General features: G+C 38.3%; 1 protein-coding gene and 1 pseudogene across 1 annotated transcript; one reads left to right on the top strand and one right to left on the bottom strand.

Annotated features, from left to right (window-relative positions):
• Window positions 1–232: 232 nt before the first annotated feature.
• On the top strand, window positions 233–27838 carry AGB1 (GTP binding protein beta 1). The gene is made up of 6 exons (XM_077368710.1): window positions 233–624; window positions 933–1027; window positions 14416–14840; window positions 15966–16323; window positions 17235–17348; window positions 27568–27838. The coding sequence occupies exons 1-6, from the start codon at window positions 519–521 to the stop codon at window positions 27601–27603; spliced, it is 1134 nt and encodes a 377-aa protein (XP_077224825.1). The 5' UTR covers window positions 233–518; the 3' UTR covers window positions 27604–27838.
• On the bottom strand, window positions 3710–5398 carry LOC143857777 (uncharacterized; annotated as a pseudogene).
• Window positions 27839–27869: the final 31 nt, after the last annotated feature.

Consider the following 27869-nt stretch of genomic DNA (forward strand, 5'->3'; position numbering starts at 1 on the left):
AGACCCACCGAACAAATGTTTTTGCCCCCATTTAGGATAATACGCCCTTTTAACGTGAATTTCTGCCCACAACTAACGTTAACTGGGGGGGGAGGGGGGCGTATTATCCTACAGTGGGGGCGAAACAATCATATCAAAACCTTTTGCATTCCAACAGCTGGGCCCACGTGGTCCCGGCGGCTTGTCCCGTCAAACCCGTCTAAACCCCCTCCTATTTCACCAACGACAATCGCTTGTCCCGTCAAACCCGTCTAAAGCCTCCTACTTCACCAACCACAATCTCTCTCTCTCTCTCTCTCTCTCTCTCTCCTTCTTCTGCTTCAATTCCCCTCAAACCCTAACCCTAACCCTAAATTACTTTCCTTGCTCTTCATTTTTCTCTCATCATTCCCCACTCCTTTTCAAATTCCATCCAAATGAAAATTTAGCATTCGATCGAGCTCAACACGATACTCTAATGGCAGTAAATAGCTAATTTCCTTTCTAATAGAGGTTTAGGGTTAGGGTTAGGGTTAGGGATGTCTGTTGCAGAGCTGAAGGAGAGGCATGTGGCCGCTACAGCCACTGTTAATGCTCTCCGAGAACGGTTAAAACAAAAGCGCCTTCTCCTTCTCGACACAGATGGTACAATTTATTTCGTATCTGTTTAAATTTCTCATCTTCTTTTGGGATTTTATAATCCAGGACTGTAAATTCTGAATTTTACAAGCTAAAATCTGGATTTTATTAGCTAAAACCTAGATTTTAGGGTTTTAAATGCGTAAATAAGGTCTGCTACTACTCAATCTTGTAAAATCTAGGTTGTATGAAATGCAATTTTTAGGTTTTAGAATCTTGGTTTTTACAATCCTAGATTATAAAATCCATGTATCCAAACGTCCTCTTAGCTTTTGATGATCTCAGATTTATTTTTTTCGGTGCTTTTGTTTCAGTTTCTGGTTATGCGACACAGCAAGGAAGAACGGCAGTTAGCTTCAGTAATACGGATCTTGTTTGCTGTAGGACTTTACAGGGACATACCGGGAAGGTAGGTTTTGTTTTTTCAATGTTTTAATTGTTTACTGTAGTTATTGTGATCTTTTAGGGGCCGTTTGAATAGATGGATTTTTTAATTCAGGATTGTAAAATCCTAATTTTACAACCTAAAATCAAGGATTTGTAAGCTAAAACTTGGATTTTATAAGCTAAAGCCTAGATTTTACAATCCTAAAAATGTACAATCCAGGTTGTAGCTTCTAAAATCCAGGTTTTAACTTCTAAAATCCCGATTTTACAATCCTAGATTATAAAATCCTTGTATCCAAATGGCCCATTAATGTTTACTTCTGGAGCAATATGTGTTAGATTGGGGTTTCTATTGATTGGGATTCCCTATATTTCTCCTTTAATAAAAAATTGTAGTATGTGATCATAAATTTTATGCTGATATGTAGTTATTTGTTAGGTTTAGTGGTTAATCTTTTGCCTTGGAAGGATTTTTTTAGCTGCATGAAAACTTTGAAGGTGGCAACATGTTGCAATGGTTAGTGAACTGATTGGGACATCAACAATGAGCGTGGATTCAAGGTTTACAAGTGCAAACGTGGACGAGACTGGTGGTGGAGACTCTAGAATGGGCCACAGACATGAGCGTCTTTTTTTTAATATTATTTATCTTCTATTTTCGTCATTTTATTTGTAGCCTACTTTCTAGACATGAAATCTCATCCGTTTGATGTGTTTTTGGTATTATTAGAAAGGTGTTTCAATTACCTATCTAATGTGCCCAAGATCACATGATTTGGATGTGATTTGAGTAAGTTATGAGTGTTTTTAGGAAGTGGTATAGGTATTATGGGATTACTATTTTAGGTAAGTTTTTAACTTTATTTAGTTTACTTTGGATTAGGTTAATGGTTAAGATTAGTTGATTAGGTTTTAAGTTCTTTTCGCCAGAAATTTGGGATTTCTTCTTCTTGTGGTTTGGAACCATCTTCTCTCAACTCGTCTCATATATTCTATTCTCTTTCTTCAATCAAATAAGCACAAACAATGTTAGTAAATTAGATTTTCTATTTTTTTATTCTTGAACCCTAAAACTAGAAAAACCCAAAATCCATATATCTTCCTTGTTAATCAAGACCCTGTTTTGAGATTTTGAGGGATTGTTTTAGTGATTAAATCTCACCTAAAACTCACAAGAATCTCAACTTTCAAACATTTTTGAACCCTATTGCAAGTTCTTACCCCTTTCAAGCTCGGAAACCCCTTTTAAAGATACACAGTCGAAACCTTCCATCAAATCAGAACCTAAACCCTAGAATTACCTTTATTTTATCTACCTAAACTCTTACCTAAGATCTGGACAGCAATTTCCTTCAGTTTTCAGATTTATAGAAATTACCAAAATAACCCTTCGGCCTAAATCTGGACTGTTTTGACCCAATTCCTGCTGCTGGACATTTTTTTATATTTTCTTCATTGATTATTATTAATTTCTCATGCGTTTGTTACATCTAATTGATAGGTCTTACCAATGTTCTGAAAATCGGAATCGTATCGTAAATCGTAAGAGGGGTCGAATCGTAAATCGAATCGTAAATCGTAATATTTTTCAAATTTATATATAAAAATCAGAAATAAATAATAAAAAATAGGAAAAATTATAAATAAGAATAAAAAGAGTAATTATCAATTTTTCATTCAAAACCATTAAAATAAATAACATGAAATGCTTGATAACCACTTAACCGATTGTCATGATTAAAATTAATTAACCATTCATTACCAAAATGGCAAAATCCATTCATTCTCTCTATAACGATCTCAAAAAGATAAAAAAAACTTAAAGTTTCACATATAAACCACAAAACAAAACATGAAACATATCATGATTGTATAAAATATAGATCATGGATGTCGTCGATCCCATTCACATCCTCATCATTATCTTCGTCATCGGCATCGGTAGTTCTTCCCTCAATATTAACACCCACATCTCCATCATCTGTGTCGGAAGCAGAACCAAATTCTTCTTCATCTTGCAATTGGCGCTTGTCCTTCCTTTTGTTGAGGTTTCTAACGCCTGTTACATTTACAAGAATGAATATCAATAAATCATGTCTTTAACTCTTTATTACTAAGAAAAGAAATTACAAATAACTTACGTCTTTTCTTTTGTTGAGGCGCTGGCTGGAGCCGGCGCCCGTCTCATCTCCTGTAGCTTCTTCCACAATACATTCACCCATATCCAACCAAGTCGTGTCTTCTGGAAGCACAGGTCCATCCTTTTCCGTTATCCACTCATCGTCCGAGTCCATGTCAGATAACGAAATAGGATCAAATTCTTTGTTGCCCTTCCTCTTTGAATTGCGAACTCGAAGTTGAAGATTGTATTTGGCAAAAACAAGTGCATTCATCCTCTTTTGTTCGAGTCGGTTTCTTCTTTTTGAATGTATCTAAAATAAAAATAGTTAATAATAAAAATTAAAGGGATACAAATAAAAAGATACGAATAAAAAAAGTAGACTTACTAACATTTACCTGCTCAAATGTGCTCCAGTTGCGCTCGCAACCGCTAGCACTACACGTCAGGCTTTCAATTCGAATTGCAAATTTTTGCAACTCGGGACATTCATCTCCAAAGGCGTCCCACCATAAACCTATTTTTTCAAAAAATAGGTTTATGATAATTTCTAAATACATAAGATAAGAATTCAATTAAAAATTTTTAGTTAAAGAATTTACCTGGTAACTGTTCTTTCCTCATTAACTTTGCCATTTCCCGCCCAAAGGGACCCTCTGCTTTCTTGAACTTATCAATTTGGTTACCAATTAACACCCTCTCTTTTGAACTTTGAACCATTCTTTCTAAGCAATCCAATAGCCCCACCTTAATTTCAATGTCCACGTCATTTGAAGTCTCATACTGAAACCGCGGATTTAAAAAATAACCCGCTGTGTGCAAGGGCCTATGAAGTTGCCTGTCTCAACGTTCATCAATGATATTCCAAATTTGCTCATATTTCTTCTTTATGTTGCCTAAATTCTTTGCAATGGCTTCTTTAGCTCGGTCCATAGCCTCATAAATGTACCCCATGGCAGGCCTCTCATCTGAATCTACTAAGCGTAGGACTTTCACCAATGGGGATGTGCATTTCAAATAATAATACACACTGGGCCAAAATGTGGAATCGCCTAACACAATTCCGCATATCTTGCTCCCATCGGCTTTTTTGGAATATGGACGTTTTTGCCAATCATCTGAGGCAAACATCTGCATCAAGCCCGCCTTTCTCTCTCTTAGACTCTTCAATGTCAGGAAGCACGTTGCAAAACGTGTCACAGCTGGCCTTGTCAATTCCCCTTTCGTATGCTTACGCATTAGATGCAAAACCCAACTATGATTGTAAATGTATACTGTGATCATCCTGGCCTTTGCGATGGTCTCTGCATGGGTTGGTAATTTTCCAATGTTTTCAAGCATCAAATCTATGCAATGAGCGGCACAAGGAGATCAAAATAATTTTTTCCTCTTCTCCATTAACAACTCCCCTGCTCTCACATATGCAGCCGCACTATCCGTGATAACTTGGACTACATTTTCCTCTCCCACTTCTTCCACAACCGAATCAAGTAGAGCAAACAAGTTATCTGCATTTTTTGAGATATCAGAGGTATCTACTGATCTCAAAAAAACTGTCCCCTTTGGACTATTAACCAAGAAATTAGTAATGGATCTATTCACCCCATCTGTCCAACCACCTGACATAAGCGTGCAACCCGTCTTCTTCCATTCTTTCTTATATTCATCCTTCATAGACTCTATGTTCTCTACTTCTCTTTTAAGGAATGTATTCCTCATCTCATGGTAACTTGGGACTTTTAATCCATGTCCAAAATGGGTTATGGATTCAACCATGGCGTCAAAAAACGGGCATTTAACAAGGTTGAAAGACAATGTATTCGAGTAAAAGAACCTTGCTATGTTTTGGCAAACTTTATCCCTATCCCCCTTTTTCCAAATTTGATTGATAGTTGCTTGCTTGCCGGTTTTTTTGTCCCCCCTCACCACAAAATCATCCATTTTCCTCTTCCCTCTAGCAACACGTGCATTCTCTATTTCCTCTCTATCTTGATAATAGAAGTCCGGCCGCCCCACATCATACTTTGCATCATCTCTTTTCTCCTTCTCTTCTTCATTTTCCTTCAATAGTAACTTAAATTTATTAACAACGTCATCCGGATTTTGTGTACAAGCAGCTACATTCTGTTTTGTACGTCCCAAATGATGCTTCACTCTAAATACACCTCCAGAATACTCTTTCCCACAATAATTATATCGTAATCTTGTCTTGTTATTGGGAACGACCGTCGTACGATGCTCCCATGTCACATCGACTTCTCTAGCCTTAACCATCTTTCTTTATACTACACTTCAAACTTCTCAAAGAAATACAAACTTGTAAATCCAATGCCTGAAATAAAAATAGATGACAAAAGGAAAAGTAGCCTTATAGTCCCACATTAAACCAATCCAACAGGCAACAGCAGCACATTAAAGCAATCAAATAGCCCCAGTGCAATCCAATACTGAAGATTTTGAACTCAAAATTAAGGGCTCTGACGCTCTGTTTGTTTTGGATTTTAAGAACTGATTGGAGTCCTATCGGTTCTCAAAATCCAAAAGAAACAGAGCCTAATCAGTTTTGGACTCTAAATCAGTTCTCAAAATCCAAAAGAAACAAATTTGACTAACAAAATACAATCAAATTTAAGGCTCTGTTTCTGTTGGATTTTGTGAACAGATTGTGAGTCCATAACATGTTATTTGTCCCAAATTTAAACATTAATTTGGCTCTAATAATCAGTTTAGGACCCGAAATCAATCAACATCCAAAACAAACAGAGCCTAAGGCTAATTGTTACAAAAAATTATAATTTTGATCTCAAAATTAATGGTATGTTTGTTTTGGATTTTGAAAACAGATTGAGAGTCCAAAACAGATTATTTGGCCCAAAATTAAACGTAAATTTGGGTCTGATAATCAGTTTTGGACTCCAAATTAGTTCTCAAAATCCAAAAAAAAAAAAAACAGAACCCATTCCATTTATAAAAGAAACAGAGGGTCAGCCAGCCCTCTTCGTTTTTGGATTTTAAGAGCTGATTGGAGTCCAATCGGTTCTCAAAATCCAAAACAAAAGGTGCAAAAATGAAAAAGAAAAGAAGAGAAAAAGCAGAAATGAGGAGCAGAGGAGAAAAAAAACAACAACAACATACCTGGTCTTCTTCTTCTTCGGTGGAGGAGGACCGTACAGTGGAGGAGGAGGACCGTACGGTGGAGGCGTAGAGAAAGAGGGTTTCTGCAAAACCCTCGTTGAGAGAAGAGTGAGAAAAAAACATAAATATGGGTTTTTAAGTTGCTGTGGCTGTGGGGCCCATTTTTTTTTTCAAAAAATACACGTTTAAATTGAATCGCACGATTCACTTGAATCGTACGATTCATGATAGAATCGTACGATCCAAGCTAAAACCGATTCCAAATGACCGATTCAAATCGTTTTGCATACGATTCGATTTGAATCGTACGATTTGAATCGCAAATCGTACGATTTTAATAACATTGGGTCTTACATTATCTTTTAGTTCTTTTAATTGGTTGCATGCGTAGGCCTAGTTTCGGACCAATCCTTCTATTATCAATTCATCTTACGAATCTTTATCGCTTTGACGGATTTATATAAGGCGATTCATGCTTAATTATGATCTTTACAATTATTTATGCTATTTGGGTCTCATTATTGCCGTTGTCCATAGATTAATTAGGTGTCACTTCAGCCATAGATTAGTTGTTAAGTGTTCTTTTTTTTCGCACAGGCCCTAAACTGTCCTAAAGTCTTAATCCCATTAGGAGTGTAGGATTTTCCCTAAATTAGGTATTGTCTAGCATCATGAGCTGAGTAAAAAGGACATCAGAGGAATAATCTACAAAATAATGACAATCTTTCATTTCCTTGTTGGATATTTAAGTGAGAATATTGCGATGATTGCGAATGTGTTATTATATTGTGGCCTAAGTTGTAAAATCTGTTTCTTTTCATCCGAAGTGGATGAAACATCTCGAACCATTTGGAAAATGGTACAAATAACATAATCAGAATATATTAGTCAGAAATTTGTTCAAGTCCTGCCATTCAAAAAAAAAAAAAAAAAATTTGTTCAAGTCCTTTTCGTTGTATTTACTCCGTGAAATTATATTTTTTTGAAACTAAGGGTTTTTGTTTTTTCCCCCTATTTTAGACTTTTTCAATCTGTTTAAGAGCTGTTCTAAGGACATTTTATCCCTCCCCCCCCCCCCCCCCCCCGCCCCAAAAAAAAAAAAAAAACACACACAACACATGAAATTCCCACTATATCAATAATACCCAAAATAGCCCGAGAGAAGCAATTCATTTGCACAATATTTTTCTTAATTTTTCTGTGTTTCTTGTACTTCCAAAGCAGTCTACACTAAAGTGAGGAGCCTTTTTTTTAAAAAAATTTTTATCTTTTGATTTTTTTAAATGTAACTATTTAAAAAATATTCTCCGTTCGTAGCATCTTTACCGAATGAAACACTAAAATACACAAAACACTGAAATGTACGGTCCCGCTGACCAAAACTAAACTCTAAACAAAACAAAATTGACAACTAAGATTGTAGTTGAGGCTGGAAAACTAAAGGTTGATCTTTCTATTGCAAAGGGAATGGTGAAAATCGGGGATATTAAAATGTTTGGAACATGAAATAGGTGTTCTTACCTCTAGGAAGGTCATAGAAAATAAAATAACAAAAAATTAAATTCTTTCCATTTCAAAAAAAAAATAAAAAATTTAAATTCTTTTCTGAAAAATATGGTGCTTGTCTCGAGTAGGATTTTGTTTGCAAGATATATTAAGGTAGGTTTGTTATTCCTTGGTTTAGGAGATTTCAGAATGAGATGCAGTAACATAGAAAATATAATTTTTTTTTGGAATGAAACATAGAAAATCTAGTATCCTCAATGCAAGCGGAAATTTACAATCCTTCACTAACCCGTGTATAACAATTGCACAACAAGCATATGAAAATCTTGTATGTGGATGGGGCATTAAGTAGATATATTTCTGCTGTTTCCCTTTAAGCAAATCAATGGAATAAAGTAAACTGAAGAGTTAGATCAACTTATCGGTAAAATGGATTGAGGCACATGTATGAACATGTACTTAGGACAAAATCGCCTCCCACTCGTACTGCAGTTGAAGGGGATATGTCTGACGATCACCTATAGGATGTAACGATCTTCTTGTTGATGGTGTGTACGAACCAGGCGATGGCTCAACTAACACAGATGTACTTGACTTGCTTTGGAAGAAAGAGAAAAAGGAGAAGAAGAGGATATAACATAGAGATTTTGAGAAAATAGAGTTCATGGAGAGATGGAGATACCCTGTATGCTTTTTACTTTCTTTTTTTATATATCTTGAGGAAAGGAACACTCCGAAATAGGAAACACGTAGAATGGTTCTAAAAAATGATTAAAACTTGCTTTATCACATTGCAACCACTTAAGTGCATTGTGAATTTGTGATAGTAATGGACTAGGAAACCATAAAAAAGGTGGAAAGGAGAGAGAACTCTAATTTTCAAATACTTCTAAAAAAGTTTAAAAAGTGAACAATCCTCCACTTATTTGAAAATAAAGTAAAGACTAGGACAAGTCAAGAGACTGAAATGCATCGACCGGGGTGTTATTAAACTTAAACCTCCTTTTAGTATAAATTTGTTGGGGTGAAGAAGTACTTGATGAACTATGTTCTTGAACCCATTACTTTGAATGATAAACCGAGACAACATTTCACACCCATGGCAATATAAAATACATTCGTGTATGTTCTTTACCTAATTACTTTGTATGATAAACAGAGATAACATTTCACATACAGCAATATCAAATACATTCATGTTACAATAGGTTAGCACTTTTCGATATACTTAGGACAGCCCCCCTCTAGTGTAAAAGAGTAGTCATAAATACATTAGAGAGGCTGTCCCAAGTAAAAAGTAAAAAAACGGGCGAACGTATCACTTCCTTTTTGATATTGTGCCTTATCTTGGTTTTTCATCAGCACTTTTGTTTTGATATTTGCCTAAATCTATAGGAATTGGCATTGGCGCCACTTTCACACCCATATAGTTGAGTCTATCAAGGATGTATTGTAACACAACACTCCACTGATAAACATATATAAATATCATTACGAGTACAAAACTCACCCTCCACATGTTATAGTAAGCATTATTCAAAGGCTTGGAGATCACAATCTCCTATGTCTATAGTGCTTTTTTTTAACAAGGGATATAAATTAAAAAGAAGAAGAAAAGGCTTGGCCTGCCAAATATAGCATACGAAAAATACATTAAATGAAATACAAAAGAGTAAAAACCAACCTAAATAAATGAACCAAAAGAAGGAACCCTCTATCTGGAAGGCTGCCGGGACGACTAAAAAACACACATAACAAAAGCTACATTGTAGGCATCTCATGCCACAACATCAATCCTAAGGGAAATGATAAATCCACCCCTTTTCTTTACATGGGACAGCCAACTCTACTGTATGTGGCAATCAGGGCCGTTAGTCCTTCCCACGTGAAGTAAATCAGCCCATCTGCAGTCACAGATACACCGGAGATGGCTGTCCCAAGTAAAAAAAGGGGCGGATATATCACTCCCCCAATCCTAAATATGAAGTCCCATAATTTTCTAAATGATCAGCTGAAGTGTTGCCTTCTCTGTGAATATGGGAGAACAACACTCCATGTCCCTTAAAATATCATGAATCTCTCTAAATAAGTGCCTCAATCTCCAAGGGGTATTGGAATCTTTCAAATCCACTGAATTGTGTTGAGGGAGTCTCCTTCAATCCATAACTTAGTTACTGCAACTTGAGAAACCAGCCTAACTCCACTCCAAACAGCAAACCACCCCAATTCCAATTTATCGGATCACAACATCACCCCTATTAAAGAGTTTGCTACTACCATCAAAGTTCAACTTCAACAATCCTTCAGTTGGGGGAGCCCAAACCTCAAGAGGATTAGCAGGGAGAAATACCGGAGGTCGAGGAGGTGCTTTGAGAGACTTGACGGACACCACATTCACTTCTGTCTTTTCAAGAGGGAAGTCAATATGGAGGCGGTTAGACTTTCAAATGGGTTTGTTTCTGCTGGAATTCTAATACTTAAAAATTTTATATATGATTTTCATTATCCGTAGTAGGTACTAGGTTGTATTGTATGCAGTAGCTATCCTATTCGCTGATGCTGTTTTTTTTTTTTTTGGCTTTCTTTGATTGGGTGGATCATCTTGATTGGGCCTTGTTTTTCTGTTTGTATGCCCTTTTATCGATTAAAATTTCGTTGCCATTCAGAAAAAAATATAGAATGATAAAATTACCCATAACCGTATTCTTTGACCCATGTCCTTCATTGATTAGTTGTTCCATTATTGGTTTCAGTTACTTAATTTTGATTTGTGCATCCTAAGTTGATGTTTAAAACTCCAGATTGAACTATCTTGAGGTTTGAAGAGGTCTACGATTTGTGGACACCGGGATAAGTGTTGTGGGTCGACATGGACACGGATTGTCGGCCACGGCAAACCCCCAAAATTTAGAAACGGGGACACGGCTGAATCAGAAAGTACATATAATCATGATTTGTGGACGTGTATTTGTTTGTCGAGTTTGATATAGATGTGAGGTATCTGATATGACAACCCGTAAAAATCTAGAAATAGTGACATGCCCATATACTTCTGTGCATATAAAATTACTGTGTACTATCATAATTTGCAACAATATAAACAAGTTATTCATTTACCTATAAAATAAATACGGTGTTCACTTAACAAACTAATAAATCTTAGGATTAATGAACCATAATTTAAAACAATCATGAGATAGTCAAATAACAACGCATTCATCAATTTATTGCAGTTCTCTTCAGTCTCCAATATGGGGTGAGAAAGGGAAACCAATAGGATGCAATGCATAAAATATTATAATAAGAAGCCCCATAATGTACAATGTAGGCATCTCATCGATTTTTTTTCCATTTTGGTGCCGCATGTTTTTGTTTCGGGTTACCACAATCAACAATAACTTGGGCATTGGATAAGATGCATATTAATTAGATTACGTCAAGTGAAAATATTGCTTCACGCATTGTGAGGCGAGCCATGATGTACGGCTCAGAATGTTGGGCCACCAAGAAGCAGCATGTGCATAAGATGAGTGTAGCGGAGATGCGAATGCTTAGATGGATGTGTGCGGCCACACAAGGTTAGATATAATTAAAAATGAAGACATATGTAAAAAGGTGGGGGTGGCACCAGTTGAGGAGAAGATGAGAGAGCACCGCTTAAGATGGGTTGGGCATATCCAACGTAGGCCTTTGGATCCTCCAGTGAGAAGAAGTGACTCATGCCAAGTTGATGGAGTAAAAGAAGGTAGGGACAGTCCGAAAACAACTTGGGTAGAAACAATGAGGAAAGACTTGATGGCTAGGAACATAACAGAAAACATGACCTTGGATAGGAGGGAATGGAAGAAAATGATCCATGTAGACGAATCCAACTAGTGTCAGGATTAGACTTAGTCAATTTGAGCCGGGTAGATTCTTTCACCTTCTTCATGAAAATTTTCTAAAGGATTCATTAGCCGACCCCAACTAGTTTGTGACAAAGGCTTAGTTTAGTTGAGTTGAGTTGCATTGTCCAAAGACATAGAACACTTACAAGTGTTTTATTTGGCGAAGGTGGTGGAAATGTAATAAACCACCTTATCTTGGCTTGGTAACCTGAGAGCCACAGATAAGCAAAAAGGCTTAGGTAAAGATCTTATGGCAAAAAAAATTATGAAGTGACGATTCCTCTCTCTATTTTCATATCTCTCTCTCTCTCTCTCTCTCTCTCTCTCTCTCTCTCTCGTCTATTGGTTGGTTGAGCTGCCGGTCACCACTAGTCACCGCTGTGGTCCTCACCGATTTCAATTGTTGTCGGCCACTCCTTTTGCTAGCAAAAGCAGGAAGCGTTGCCGCATGTTGCCGCCGTCGCCAACCGCACTCCTACCCTGTCGCAACCGCCACCGTTTAGAGGCTGTCACCACCCAACTGCATGATTGTATGCCCCCGATTTGGTGGAAATTACAGGAAGGCCCCCAAAAGCTTTTAGAATAACCAAACAACCCCCACTCCCAAAACTACGCCCAATTCCCCTTCATGCCATACACCCCCTCCCCACCCTATTTGATAGCCAAAACCCTTTGCAAAACCATCAATGTCCTTTGATTTTTTTTAGAAGAGCCCTAGATCTCAGAAAATTCACAGGCCGGCCCAGAGAACTTCTTCGACAGTCGGTAGGTTGCTTAAGATGTTTCTACAGATTGGATTGCTAGCTCTTCCGTTCCAGTCCCAATGCCTATTGTGACACTGATCCCACCGCCTCATGCCGATCAGATTGAGACTATACTTGTTGATGAGATTGTCGCTTCACGCCATGACGGCTTCCAGCATTATGTTGTCAAGTGTCTTCAACGACCCAATTTTGACGCTACTCGGCTTATTTTGTAGGAGCTTCGCCACCTTGACCCCAACCTCTTGGAGCAGTATCACCCTCTTCACTCTCAAGGAGAGTTCCTTTCAGCCGGGGAGAAATGATGGGGATCATAGCTGCTCGTTTTGTCCTTAATCTAGGCGCGAGCATGATGGTGTGTGTGTGGGGGGGGGGGGGGGGGCAATAAATGGCATAATTGATCTTTAGAGATTTTATTTTATTCATTGTCTTTCAGTTTAGGGTTGTTTATATATATGGAGTTCTATGTATTGGAAATTAGTTTTGGGAATAATTAATTAAGTGCACGTTTCCTCTTCGCTTAAGATCTCTCTCTTCCCTTCTATTCTTTCTTCTCCCTCCTTGTCCTTTCTCCTCCTTGCTCTGCATCAGTTTACCTCATCTCTTATCATTAACTCTTCTTTTATTATTAACTCTTATTTAACTAATATTTGCCCCCCCCCCGGTCTCCTAAACCTAAAACACTAAACAAACACTCTTTCAATATTATATTCATCGTATCCAATTTGTCTCTCTTTCTCGATGCATTTTGGAGACTGAAGATACCTAGTTTAGATTGATGAATGCACTGTTATTTGATTATCTCATGTTTTTTTGAGACTTATAATGGCTTAATCCTAAGATTTATTAGTTTGTTAAATGAAAACTATATTTATTTTGTTGCAGATTATGAATAGTACTAAGTAATTTTATTTGCAACTACGCGAACAGGCCTGTCCCCATTTCTAGATTTTTAGGTGTTATCGTCTGTGTCGTACAGTTTGTATTTGTGTTGACAATCGACGTACGAATTTGTGTCCACAGATCATAGCAGTGACCTTGGTTTTATGCGTTATTACTTTATGATGGCCTACGACTGTGATAGTTCTTTTGAGTTTTGAGAGTGTGTTCATGGACCCTGTTCCTAAAATGGGTTTGAAAGTCGGAAAGGAACCCGGTGACCTTCCAAAGAATCTGATCACCTCAAATTTACGCATGGTGGGATTGCATGCCAGAAAAGTTTAATTTGGAGATGGTGTCAGGGACATGGATACTAGGGAAACTCTAGAAATTTTTGATGTATAATTCGACTTTTTCATATTTAAAGAATTTAGGGAGCACTGAGCACTTTTAGGATGAAGTGGAAGATTGATCTTAATAATTAATTCACTTTTTTTTTTTTTTTTTTTGAAATGGCAGCAATATCTATTGAAGAAAGAGAACCGAGATGGTCCTCAAGGATTACAATAGAAAACAAAAAATTACAATCAACTCACGGAGGGAGGAAATCAAACCACTCCAACTCCAGCCTATTCACTTTTTACATGCTTGATAAATAACTAGTGATGTTCTATAGTTCAGGCGTTGTCTCTTTGGTCTTGCACATTTTGTTTCTTCATGATTGCCGCATGTGAGTTGAGTATGATTGCCGCATGTGCTTGTTTCTCCTACTGAGCATATACCTCAGAAAGATATTTAGCAAGGAATTTGATGTTTCAGAGTCAAATCTGGATAATTTATGAAGGGTGTATACACTGCCGCATTTGACTTTCATGTATATATATATATATATATATATATATATATATATATATATATATATATATATATTTGAAACATATCTTCCTTAATAATATTAATATGATGAAAACGTAGTAAAGGCAGCTTCTACTGACTGAGCTTGAATTCTATAATCGTTGAATTGAAATGAAAACATAGTAAAAGCAGCGTTTACTGACTGAGATTGCATTATATAATCTATGTATTGAAAAATTATTGATGCCATTTCTAATAAATCTGCCAGGTATATTCATTGGATTGGACTCCTGAAAAGAATCGCATTGTAAGTGCATCTCAAGATGGGAGGTTAATTGTTTGGAATGCTCTGACAAGCCAAAAAACTCATTCCATAAAGCTACCATGTGCATGGGTCATGACATGTGCCTTTTCTCCCAGCGGCCAGTCCGTTGCATGTGGCGGCCTTGATAGTGTATGCTCTATTTTCAACCTTAATTCTCAAACCGATAGGGAGGGAAACCTACCTGTCTCAAGAATGCTCACTGGGCACAAGGGCTACGTATCCTCGTGTCAATATGTTCCAAATGAGGACACTCACCTGATAACCAGCTCTGGTGATCATACATGTGTTTTGTGGGATGTTACTACAGGCCAGAGAACAACAGTCTTTGGAGGGGAATTTCCATCCGGGCACACCGCTGATGTATTAAGGTACATATTGAGATCCTGAGTTCCCAGATAGCAAATTTGGACTCCCAAGTTATAAATTTTAGATAGCTTCTTGGCATTAAATTGTTGGTGATTGTTTTAATGCTTTGTACTTTAGTTTTTTTTTTAAATCATATTAACAGGATAATTGATGTTGCTGGATCCTTTGTGTGAAAAATGTTTGGTGCAGAGCTTGCTTAATATGGGCAAAGTGCTGGATTGATTTGTCAACTTAATAGATTTGAATGCCATTCAAAAAAAAAAAAAAACTTAAATAGATTTGAAGACTGTCTTAAATAACATTGCTTGCATTACATCCTGGTTATCTTGGTTCAATCTTATCCAGGTGTGGGGAAAATGAGTTAGGAATACTAATTGCCTATAATCATGCTTACAGCAGAAATTGATCAGTGACGTACTTTATGCTTTTTTTTTTGTTATCATTGGATTTTTTTCGCTAGTTACAAATAGCCCTTTCCATAGGTGTCCACCTTTTAAGAATTATACAGGAGTAAGAAGGTAGTTATCTTCATTGTGTACTTCCGTATATGGCTGTTCTCTTTCATGAATAAAAGGCTGCATATATTGTATATTGTTTGATTTCTAAAAACTGAATTGAAGGTTAAACAATTAATATTATAACTGTCCAAACCAGTTGTACCATGATTCCAAAGCTTGGTTATGCAATACATACCCTTAAACAACTTTGGAAATGTCTGTGCAGCTTGGTCGAATGCGTGAGCAATTGAACTGGTGGTGTCTCCAGGTTTTGCCTCAAGATGGGTTTTAAGTTATTGAGATCAGTTCTGTGCCCAGATTCCGTCAAACCCAGACGGATCAGCCTCATCGGCCTAGTCTTTATAATGTTGATATGCCTTGTCAGAGTAGAATTCATAAAATCTTAACTTTACTTTCTTCTGTTTGCACGTGTTTTCAAACTTTTAACTATTTGAACTTGGGAATCACTAGGTTTCTAGAGTCAAATTTTGGAATTTTCACTAGGTTTCTAGTGTCAAATGTTAGTATAAATGTATAATATCTTTCTTGTTCTGCCCTTTTTCTTTGTATTTCAAGTTTCATAGTTTCATGTTTTTGAGGTGCTCTTATTGAACTTGTGCATTCTTTCAGCGTCTCAATCAATGGTTCGAACTCAAATATGTTCATCTCCGGTTCATGTGATGCAACTGCTCGGTTGTGGGACACTCGCGTCGCAAGTCGAGCGGTCCGGACATACCATGGTCACGAAGGGGATGTTAGTGCCGTAAAGTTCTTCCCAGATGGGCACAGATTCGGCACTGGATCAGATGATGGTACATGCCGGTTATTTGATATGAGGACTGGTCATCAGCTCCAAGTTTATTATCAGCCACCTGGTGATAACGATGTCCCTAATGTGACCTCCATAGCCTTCTCAATATCAGGAAGACTTCTTTTTGTTGGATACATGAATGGTGATTGCTATGTATGGGATACGTTACTGGCCAAGGTATGCAATTCAAATTTTTTCCCCATATCTCTGATATGGAGGCTGGTGTTATACTTGTCATTAATAGGGGTGCAGCTCGGTTCGGGTTCAACCCGAAAAAAAAAAGTCGGGTTGGGTGTGGTTCAGGTTTGGGTTGGGTCTTCCTAACCTGGGTTGAGCTCAGGTCTGGTTCGGGTGAGGGTTTGGGCAACCCGACCTGAGTGAAACCTGACATTTATTATTTTTAGCTTTTAGGAAGCTTAAAATCTCGGGTTGGAACTCGGGTCGGGTTCGGGTTGGCCTCAACCCGACCCTAGTTGCACCTCTACTTGTCAAGAGAATTAATTTACAAACTCAGTGAGGTATTTGCAGAAAAAATATCAGTGCATTTTTGTTATTTCTCAAAGTAAATAGGAGCAAGTTGGGTTAAGTCCATAGTGCAATTGAGCAGGGTTCCATGTTGCAACATTAAGATTGTTGGTTCTATCTCGAATTGCCAACCAACAGTAGTAGTTTGCTCTACTATTATGTTTGCTGTCAAATCTGATAGGCAAAGTGGGATGACATCAGATTCAAAGAGACAATTGTTGCCAATGACTATGGAATTACAAAGGCACCTCATGAATTTTTAGGCTCATAAAAAAGAAGAAAAACGAAAATAGCAATACCAACAAACAGGAAAACGCGAACTATGGATTTGGTGCATTGACTTTACATAGGTTTGCTTGTTATTGTAGCATACCTGATTTTTTGAATGGTAATTGTAGCATCCTCATTGAACTGTGCTAAAACTTGAAAGTTGACATGCTGTGATATATTTTTTTAAAATTATAACAGGAATCTCATTGAAATTTAATTTTCTGATGTAAGAAACTTTCGGACACTATCCTAGGTGGTAATTTGGTTCTAACTACTTGTTTTCATCATCTCAGGTAGTTCTGAACTTAGGATCTCTGCAGAATTCACATGAGGGCCGAATAAGCTGTTTGGGTTTGTCAGCAGATGGAAGTGCCTTATGTACAGGAAGTTATGACAGAAACCTTAAGGTTAGTTCTCAATACTGTTTTGATGCATGCTTTATATTCAAAAGAACAGTATGGTTATTGCAAATTTCCAATTGACTCACCTGGCACTTTGGATGGACTCTGCACCTATGAATAATTTGTGGTCGTCCTTGGAATTAGTCTTAAAAAACTATGACTTTGAAATGGAATTGATTTCCATGTCCAACCCAAGTCAAGTGAAGATTGCTGGCTTCATGGATTGAATATCTGGATATCATTCAAAAAAAGGATTGACTATCTGCAACTTTGCAAAATTTAGTGGACTAGGCTGAGCCCGAGTTGCTCAGCTATATTGTTTGCTCACTAAAAATTTAGTTGTATGAGGGAGGTATGTCATGGGCCCAACCTAGGAGAGTACGAGGGGCAAATAGATGAGTAGCTCTGAGTCCGAGTTGCTCAGCTATATTTTTTGCTCACTAAAAATTTAGTTGTATGAGAGAGGTATGTCATGGGCCCAACCTAGGAGAGTACGAGGGGCAAATGGATGAGTAGCTCTTGGAGGTGGTGGTAATTAAAAAGTTCTTATGAAGGTTATGGGCATGGGAGATGCATCTGAATTATTGCTAGACTAAGTTTGTGTTCTCAACTTTGTGGAAGAAGGTAGCACGGGGTTAGAAGATGGGAGTCAAGGCTTCTTTGAAAATTAAAAAGAGAAAGACCGGCCTCCATTGATTTTCCAGTTTCCGGAAAGTCCCAATAGGCAGCATTTTGTTTGTGGCTGTTTGACGGGAAAAGCGATGATGATTTGAAGGCCGGGGCCAAGCCACTTGTAGGGCCGGTCCGACAATTGAGGAAGTACTGCATGGAGAAGATGTGCAGACAGGCACAAGGACAGATGGGAGAAAGTTGCAAATGATAAGCTGCCATGTCGGATGGCGGTTGCAGGCAATGGCTACACCCTCGACTGCCACACCACCTATGATGATACTACTTGGGAAACAACTCTACGAAGTACGATGACTTATAGGACGTTATGTGTTCCTTTGGAAAGTCATAAATACCAGAGCACTCAGCAGCCTGAGGGATTCCTTGATCAACCCTCGATCTGGCGATCATTTTATTTTATCTATTTGATAATGATAGCCAATTTTCTTGAAAGAAAAACGATTGAGATGGCCAAGATACAAAGCATTAGTAGCCAAAAAGAGAACCAAGGTTTCAAATTTCGGTTTAAGAATGCGTTTCGGTCCTCACCGAAACCGAAATTTCGGCCGAAATGGGACAAAAAAAAAAAAAACTAATATTTTATCCCGTACTGGCCGAAAGGTTTCAAATTTCGGTTTCAGAATGCGTTTCGGTCCTCACCAGCGAAGGCCCATAGCACCTCTCCAAGACTATTCCTTAAGACACCACCAATACCTGTTGGGCCCGGGTTACCAAAGCTAGGACCATCGAAGTTAAATTTAACAAAAGGCCAGTTCAGGAGGTGCCCACTCTTGGGAAACTTTAAGCTTGAAGACCGTCGAACTACAAACCACTGTCCATCCTTCCCAAAGGTCATAGGCAGAAACAGACTTGAAAGATGGTAGAATCTTCACCCAAGATATCAAAAGGGCAATAACTCTAATAAATAGAAATTTCGGGTTTCATGAAACCCCTTTAAATACTCTAGCATTCCTTTCTTTCCATAGCACCCAAATAGTGGCTAGGAAAGACACTTTCCAGAGCATTTTGCCTTTTTTCTTCCAAGGAACTAGGGTCCAACTTTGGAGAAGGTCCTCCAGCTTTTCAGGGAAGAACAAGGAAATGCCAAATCTACTAAGCAATTTGCTCCATACCTCTCTAGCGACTCTGCAATGAAGAAGGAGGTAATTCGTTGATTCGCCTACCTCTATGCATAGAGCGCATTGGTCTATGATAGGCATCTTTCTTTTCCAAAGGAAGTCAACTGTTTGTATCCTTTTTCTTAAAGCCACCCACCCAAGTGTTCATACTCGAGGGGAAGCATGAATTGTCCAAACTCTAGCAACATTGGAGGATGCAGGACAAGCCACTAGTTGGTGGTAGAAAGACTTCACCGAAAAGTCTAGCATGGAATCCAACTCCCTCTCAAAAGAATTCCTTCTGAACTCGATTTTCCACATTACCCCATCTTCTCTTCTTTCCATATTATCCTTCACGAAGCCTTCTTTCTAACTGCAATAGCAAACAAATCTAGAAACAAATCTTTCAATGGTCTATTTGAACTCTATTTGTCGAACCAAAACCGAATTCTATCTCCAGCATATACTCTGAATCTGATACCTTCTGAGAATAGATGGTTAAATCTCACTGTGTCTCTTCACAAAGTTAAACCAGGGGACCTGAACTTTTCCTCCACACACCAATGACCTGACGATGCCCCCATATTTACCTTTTATGACTTTCATGCAAAGATGAGACCTTTCCTCATCAAATCTCCAAAGCCACTTTCCTAAAAAAAAAGGGCAGCCCAGTGCATGAGGCTCCCGCCATTGCGGGGTCTGGGGGAGGCTAGATGTACACAACCTTACACCCCTGCTTTGCAGAGAGGCTGTTTCCGTGACTCGAACCCTTGACCACCAGGTCACAATGGAGCAACCTTACTGTTGCTCCAAGGCTCACCCTCTTACATAGCCACTTTCCTAGCAAAGCGATTTTCATTTCTCTGATAGCACTCCCGTTTTAAGAGGTATGCAGACAACTTCCCATTTTACCAACGGGATCCCATTCTTTTCATTGTGAGCTCCCCAAAGAAACCGACGCTGAATTTGCTCAATTATCTTAGATACACTCGATGGGCATTTGAAACTAGACATTTGATAAATGGGCATGTTAGCAAGTACCGCTTTAAGAAGAGTTACACCTCTAGGCCTACTCCACTCTCACTAGCTACCCCGCTTGTGGTTCCACTAAAGTTCTTCGTCAAAGGGGAAGACTCCCTTTTTGCATCACCCAAGCTCCAATAGCCATGGATTGACTCAGTGTCCCGCACATTTAGCTTTTACAAAGAATTAAAGAATGCCTTTGAACAAGGCAGATACACCAGACGTCTGACCGATGAACTAGAGAACTTGTTAAACTTTGAGAACTGTAGACGTTAGCCAGACGTCTGGACAACGTCTGGTACATTTTTTTCAAATGTAGTTAATACAATCTTTCAAATCCAAGATTCTAGGCAAGTTTAAAACAAGTGGGGGACCTTTGAAAGATTGTTTGTTTTGAACTTTGGATTGTTTTGAAAAGCGATGGTGTTTGTGCTTTGAATTGCTTCCTAATGAATTGATCTCCATATGCATTCCATGGGTTCACACTTGTGGCTCAACCTTCTGCTTTGACTCTTTGGCTTCAAGTTCACTTTTTTTTTTTGAATGGCTTGGCTTCAAGTTCACTTGGCTCCATTCAAGTTTGGGACAAAGGCTTAGTTGAGTTGAGTTGTATAGTGCAAGTCACTAACTAAGCAAGCTTAACAAGAGTAAAACCATTAGTACTTCAATGTATTGATCAATTTGGGTTTGTGTTCTTCAAAATTAGGATTGAGGATAGATTGTAGAACCCTTGGCTAACAGACTTGTTAGACATGGCGTTGTACAATATGTCCCTTCCACTTCACTTCTCTATATTATCGACCCATAGCCATTTAGAGGTTGGGCCATGGATTTGATTGGTATAGTTAACATGCAAAACTGATTCCCTTTCTGAGGTCATTTTACATTCCATATTCGACTATGGTTTCCTTTTCCAACGATTAATTTTTTTCTGTGGAGAAAGTGTCTTTTTTATCCTCCATGTTTCACGTGTTCATAATCGTGGCCACCGACTATTTTACTAAGTGGGTAGAAACTGTCCCCATGAAAAGGGTTGAGTCGCACAACAACATCGGATTCATCAAACAGCATATCATGCACTAGTTTGGACTACCGGAGACCATAACCACTGACATCGAATTCATCATACTGTGTTGGCTTCTGCACGAGAATATGGTATTAAGATTATTATACTCAGGGTAACAGGCAAGCAAGCCACAATAAGACGTTGAAGAGTATTTTACGCAAAATGATCTCGCCCAAGAATATAGCGCAGGATGCTTTCGGAAGGCCTTCTGGCCTACCGATCACCTTACAAAACTAGTATCGTTACTACCCCTTACGCATTGACCTTCGGCCATGACATTGTACTTTCATTGGAAATAATGGTGCCATCACTTAGGACGTCGTTTCAACAAAAATTAACTCTGGGCGAGTTTATGGAAGGGATGTTAATCCAACTAGAAGGATTATATGAGAAATGGACAGAGGCGCTCGACCACCTACAAGCCCAAAAAGACAGGGTTGCTTGGGCTTATTACAAGGTCAGGACGAAGAGTTATTCCTTCACACGAATGAAAACTGGTCTGGAAGAAGACTCCATCGGTGATAAGGATCCAATCTATGGAAAATGGTCGGTTACTTGGGAGGGACTATTTAGGGTCAAGACTGTCCTTGCTGGAGCTTACATTGTGGAGAAATTTTGAGAAGACATAGGGAAAGACCGGAGCAGGAGGTCAACCAATCTTCAAGAAAAGTAGTACGGGAAAAGTATGGGTTGGCCATCGGGAGGAACATATGAAGGGGTAGACACCAATCGAGGTCACTGGCAACCGAAGGAGCACATTCAATTGACGAAGCAACAAACTCCTCAGGCTAGATGAGTCTCTTCCTGGGGTCATTGAAAGAATCATAGGGAAAGACCAGAGCAGGAGAAGTAGTTTGATGGGAATAGATGCAGGGAGTGGAGCTTTTATTGGAAAGACAACATTAGAGTTATGAGGGATGGCGACAGAACCAAAGAGACGGAGGCCCCGGAAGACCACACTGATACGTGGGAAGTTCTCTAGTCTCTAAGCACCATTTTTATGTCGGCTAACATTAGAGTTATGAGGGACGGGGCCAGAACCAAAGAGACGGAGGCCCCGGAAGACCACACTCATAGGTGGGAAGTTCTCTAGTCTCTAAGCACCATTTTTAGAGACCTTAGACCTTAGTTGAGGTTTAGATGCCATAAAAAGGGGTGCAATGTTTGGTGGGAAAATCAGAAGGCTGGGCCACGCCACATGTAGGGCCTGTGTTGCATGGATTCGGATTCACGTGTCGGGATTCGACACGGATTCGAGGTGTCGGATTCGGCAAACCCCAAAAGTAGGATTCGTGGGTTCGGTAATTTTAAAATAAAATAAAAAAATAAAAGTCAAAGATTTAAATATATATAATTTCAGCAACCTATACACACACACACTAGTAAAAAACCCCGTGCGATGCATGGGCCGACAAAGAACTGTACGAATCACATCATAGGTTGATCCAAACCGTCAATGTGATGGAACACAACATTAATAGGTTGTGCCCGTAAAATCATTTACATAGGCTGATCTTAGCCCTCCAATCTATAGAGGTTTCCATAATTGTTGTTCCTCTGATGGTGCCCGCAGTTCATCAATATTTGTAAAGGTGTCCCGAATTCGTAATATTATGTAATATGTTCACCAAAATCTGTAGTATTATGTAACTTATGTACCCAATCCGTAATTTTGCAAAGAAAAAACGTCACTATGTTGAATTTGTCCACCTTTTTTTATTAAAAAAGCATAAAGGAGGGGGGTAGGATTGAAATTATGTGGCTTTAATAGGTGCCTTTGTTAAAAAGCATAAAGGAGGGCATAGGATTGAAAATATGTGGGTTGAATGGGTGCCTTTGTTAAATTAGAATTTTGGGAGAAATTCAAATAATTCTCTCATTTTCTCTTCTGCTATATAGTATACTAGTAAAAACACCCGTGCATCGCACGGGACGAGAAAAATATAAATGGTTAATCACTTTCCCATTTGATGCGGTGGAGTATTTCATACTCATGCTTTGACAGGTGGGTCTGACGCACCATCTATAGCCAAACACATGCATTCGAGTGGGGCCCGGAATATTTTGAAAGGTGGCTGAAATCCGTAGTATTATGTACTAAATGAACACGTTCTGTAGTAAAAAATAATCAGGTTCGTCAATATTTTGAAAGGTGTCCGAATCCGTAGTATTATGTAATATGTTCACAAAAATCCGCAGTATTAAATGGTTAATCACTTTCCCATTTGATGCAGTGGAGTATTTCACACTCATGCTTTGACAGGTGGGTCTAACGCACCTTCTATAGCCAAACTCATGCATTCGAGTAGGACCCGGAATATTTTGAAAGGTGGCCAAAATCCGTAGTATTATGTACTAAATGAACACGTTCTGTATTAAAAAATAATCGGGTCCGTCAATATTTTGATAGGGGTAATGAATCCGTAGTATTATGTAATATGTTTACAAAAATCCGTAGTATTATGTAACTTATGTACCCAATCCGTAATTTTGCAAAGAAAAAACGTCACTATGTTGACTTTGTCCACTTTTTTATTACAAAAGCATAAAGGAGGGGGGTAGGATTGAAATTATGTGGCTTTAATGGGTGCCTTTGTTAAAAAGCATAAAGGATGGTGTAGGATTGAAAATATGTGGGTTGAATGGGTGCCTTTTTTAGAAAAAGTAAAAAAAAGTGATGTATAATTCTATTAGAATTTTGGGAGAAATTCAAATAATTCTCTCCTTTTTCTCTTCTCCTATAGAGTATACTAGTAAAAAACCTTGTGCGATGCACGGGCAGACAAAGAACTGTACAGACTAGGGCTGCACACGGTTCTGTCTGGTTCGGTTTAGGGAGTTTTTTTGAACCGAACCACTCACATCGGTTTGGAGAAAATCCAACCGTAACCAAACCGATCAGGGGGTATAATCGAACCAAACCGAACCGATTTTGAACGATTCGGTTCGGTTCACGGTTTATTCGGTACAAATCCAAATCGAGTAGTTAAATACGTTTATCTATAAAAAAAAAGGTTTATCTAAAATAAACAAGGCCTTAGCACTATAGATTTACTAGCAAAATGATCTCATCTTGATGAACAGAAATGACCACGACTCAATCTGGACGGTTGATCTACTTAGTGATCTGGATCGAATGGAGATCTTAGTTGCAAGATCAGTGGGTTCATTTTCTTTTAAATGAAAATAATTTCTAATTCCCTCATAATCATATCAAAAAGTGCCAACATGTTAAAAAAATCATTTTCTTTTATCCGGACTGGTAAAATTAGTACACATTTTAATTCTAGAAAATTAGGTAACCTTGTAAAGAAGGGTATTTACGTCATTCGACAAAAAGGATAAGTATGTAATTCCGCTCTTGAGGACATTCATGTTAGATGGTAAGGAGGCGAGGGACTCGTGAAAGTTACTAACTCTAAAAAAGCCAAATTGTAAACCATACTAATCCTAGCTTGTTCAAATTACAGGGGAGGTGAAATCACTCGGGCCAATTATATTGTGCAACAAAGAGATGAAGTTTCCAACACAAAACTTACAAGTAATAGCTCAGCACATGTGAGAAGTAAAAAAAAGAGTAAAAGCCTTAGATAGCTAGAAATCCATTATAATTTCATTTGTGTTGGGGAAAACATATCCATGTCTATAGCCAAATTGCCTCGATATATGCTTACCACCAGTAAGACTACGTTCAGGTAATCAATTAATCATCAACAGATATTAACTCGCCTTTTGAATACATGAAATTGATATAGACACACCTCCCTTGTTTAAATCACCCATCTTCTCTTTGCAAATGATATTAACTCACCTTAAATTTGATAATGACACAAAATCAGTTCGTCTTTTCCTCCATTTTGGAAGAAATTCAAATAAATCTCTCCTTCTCTCTTCTCCCCCCCCACACACACACATATATATATGAGAAAACGGTTCCCACACACTTGTGTAGATAAGTTATCTACACACTAACTTAAAATACAATGGGGGCCCACATTGTTTGGGTGATCCAAGCCATTCATTTTAAAGGCCCTCACATAGATAGGGTGTCCACAAAAAATCAGATCCATAGGATCATCCCAACCCTACGATTTGTGGAGGTAAAATGGACGTCTTTAAACCTTCACAAATTAGTCCATTTTTTGCCTCCACAGATCGAATGGTTAGGATGATCCTATGGATCTGATTTTTTTTGGAGACCCTATCTATGTGAGGGCCTTAAAAATGAATGGTTTGGATCACCCAAATAATGTGGGCCCCCACTGTATTTTAAGCTAGTGTGTAGATAACTTATCTACACAAGTGTGTAGGACCCGCTTTCTCATATATATATATATATATATATATATATATATATATATATATAAACCCCGTGCGATGCACGGGCCGACAAAGAACTGTACGGACCACATCATAGATTGATCCAAACCGTCCATGTGATGGAACACAATGGAAATAGGTTGTGCCCGTAAAATCATTTCCATAGGTTGATCCTACCCCTCCAATCTATAGAGGTTTCCATGATATGTTGTTCCTTTTAAGGTGCCCGGAATTCGTCAATATTTTGAAAGGTTTCCTGAATCCGTAGTATTATGTAATATGTTCACAAAAATTCGTAGTATTATGTAACATATGCGCCTAATCTGTAATTGTGCAAAGAAAAAACGCCACCATGACTTTGTGGTCAAAATGTATAATAAAATTCATCAAGAAGAGTAAAATAGGTATTGTGAAGGGGGTATGATTGAAATTATGTTGCTTTAATGGGTGCCTTTGTTAAAAAGCATAAAGGAGGGGGTAGGATTGAAAATATGTGGGTTGAATCGGTGCCTTTGTTAAAAAAAGGTCAAAAAAAGTGATGTATAATTCTATTAGAATTTTGGGAGAAATTCAAATAATTCTCTCATTTTCTCTTTTGCATATATATATATATATATATATATATATATATATATATAGTTATGAATTTTTTTAAGATGAGCAGTTGAGGCAGTTTAGTTTTTATTAAGAGAGTCAAAGAATAAGAAGGAAGGGGGTTGATGTTCTATGGTCGAAGTGCTAGGGTTTTTATTAAAAGAGTATGGGTTTTGGTTTCATATAAAAAAAAGTTCAGAAGGAAACACATTTGAAGGGAAAATATACAGGATTCACATTTTAAAAGAGACAATAATGAATCGGATTCGCTGAAAAAATAGGATTCGTGCACGACACGGCTACGGCAAGAATTTGAGTGTGTCCCACGTAAATCCATGCACAATTCACGTGTGGAGACGTGTCGACACGGATTCAGCATAGGGGGGCAAAGAATCCATGCAACACGGCGTAGGGCAGATGTGGCGATCGAGGGAAGTGCTGTGTGACTGCTGCCGCACATGGTGGACCTTAACTACATGTTCCCCAGGAAGCACATAGCACTAAGCAGGCTGAGGGATAACTTCGATTAACCATTAATCCAACGTTTATTTTATTTTTACTTTTCCTTGTACCCTCGGGTGCCTCGAGATTTGTTTATTATTTTCTTTCGTTGTGTACCGAGGTATCTTGCCGTATTTACATTTTCTTAATGCAATTAAGTTTACATTCCCTGCGTTATTTTCATTCCAGTCATATGCTTTTACAACAAATTGTCATCTACTTTCCCTTCCAGTTGACGTTTCTCACACTTTACCTTTTTCTCACAAATTCATCGTACTTGGTCATCGGCTTAATACGATAGCCCAGCCCTAGGCACTTCTCTCAGATACGTCCTTGGTTAAAACTTAAAGCAGTTGCCACACTATCATATTCCTGAGAGAGATTTTTTTTTTTTTTTTGGGGGGGGGGGGGGAGGGGGGATTGATCGTCAGGGTCGGTGGAAGGTAAATGCAGACCTTCGTAATTGCTTGATTTGAACAACTGACCAAACCAGCAACCGACAATCCTTAGCTGCAAGTGATTGCACGGTCGGTTTGGTGCTTCGGGTCGAAATGGGCCGAAGAGGGGACACCCGCGCACAAACTCGTCCAAAGAGGGGAGGTGTATTTCGTAACTAACAGTGACATTATTCAATGACATGCACATTTACTCTTAATTTGGGTGATTCCAACTCAATAGTTATCACCTGCAGCTTCTCTGAAGTTGGCAAGTTTTTTGTTGATTTTGGTGAGCTGAATACTTGGAAGCACAACACTGAATTCTTAGTTGAATCCTAATTATTGAACAATGTTTAGTCGGATGTCAGTTGAACAGTGATCACAAATATAGTGAAAATTGTTGTGTGCGCCTTTAATTGCCAAAATCTTAGATAGTGTGAAAATGTGCAATTGATTTCATGGCTGGTATTATACTGAAGTCCATGCTTTGTGTGCAGATTTGGGCTTTTAGCGGACACAGGAGGGTGATCTGAACTTTCTGTCCCGTTCTGATCAAACTGTGCGTGTGAATTTCTGTTCTCTCATCTGCTCTTTTCATTCCCCTGTCCTGCCTGTATAATGTGATCCTCTCCCTGTAATCAACCGATTTCCTTCTGTCATGCTCACTTTTTCCAACTCTGTAAGAACCATTGACAGTCTTGCCAAAAAAAAAAAAAAAAGGGAAAAAAAAGGACAAATTAGCCTCCAGCAAGAATATTGAATTCCAAATGCCTTCCTATTATTTTTTGTTTCGAAATTC

The sequence above is a fragment of the Tasmannia lanceolata genome, unplaced genomic scaffold, assembly GCF_043159265.1.
Source record: "Tasmannia lanceolata isolate RefF3 unplaced genomic scaffold, GAP_Taslan_0.1 ptg000025l, whole genome shotgun sequence".
Lineage (NCBI taxonomy): Eukaryota > Viridiplantae > Streptophyta > Magnoliopsida > Canellales > Winteraceae > Tasmannia > Tasmannia lanceolata.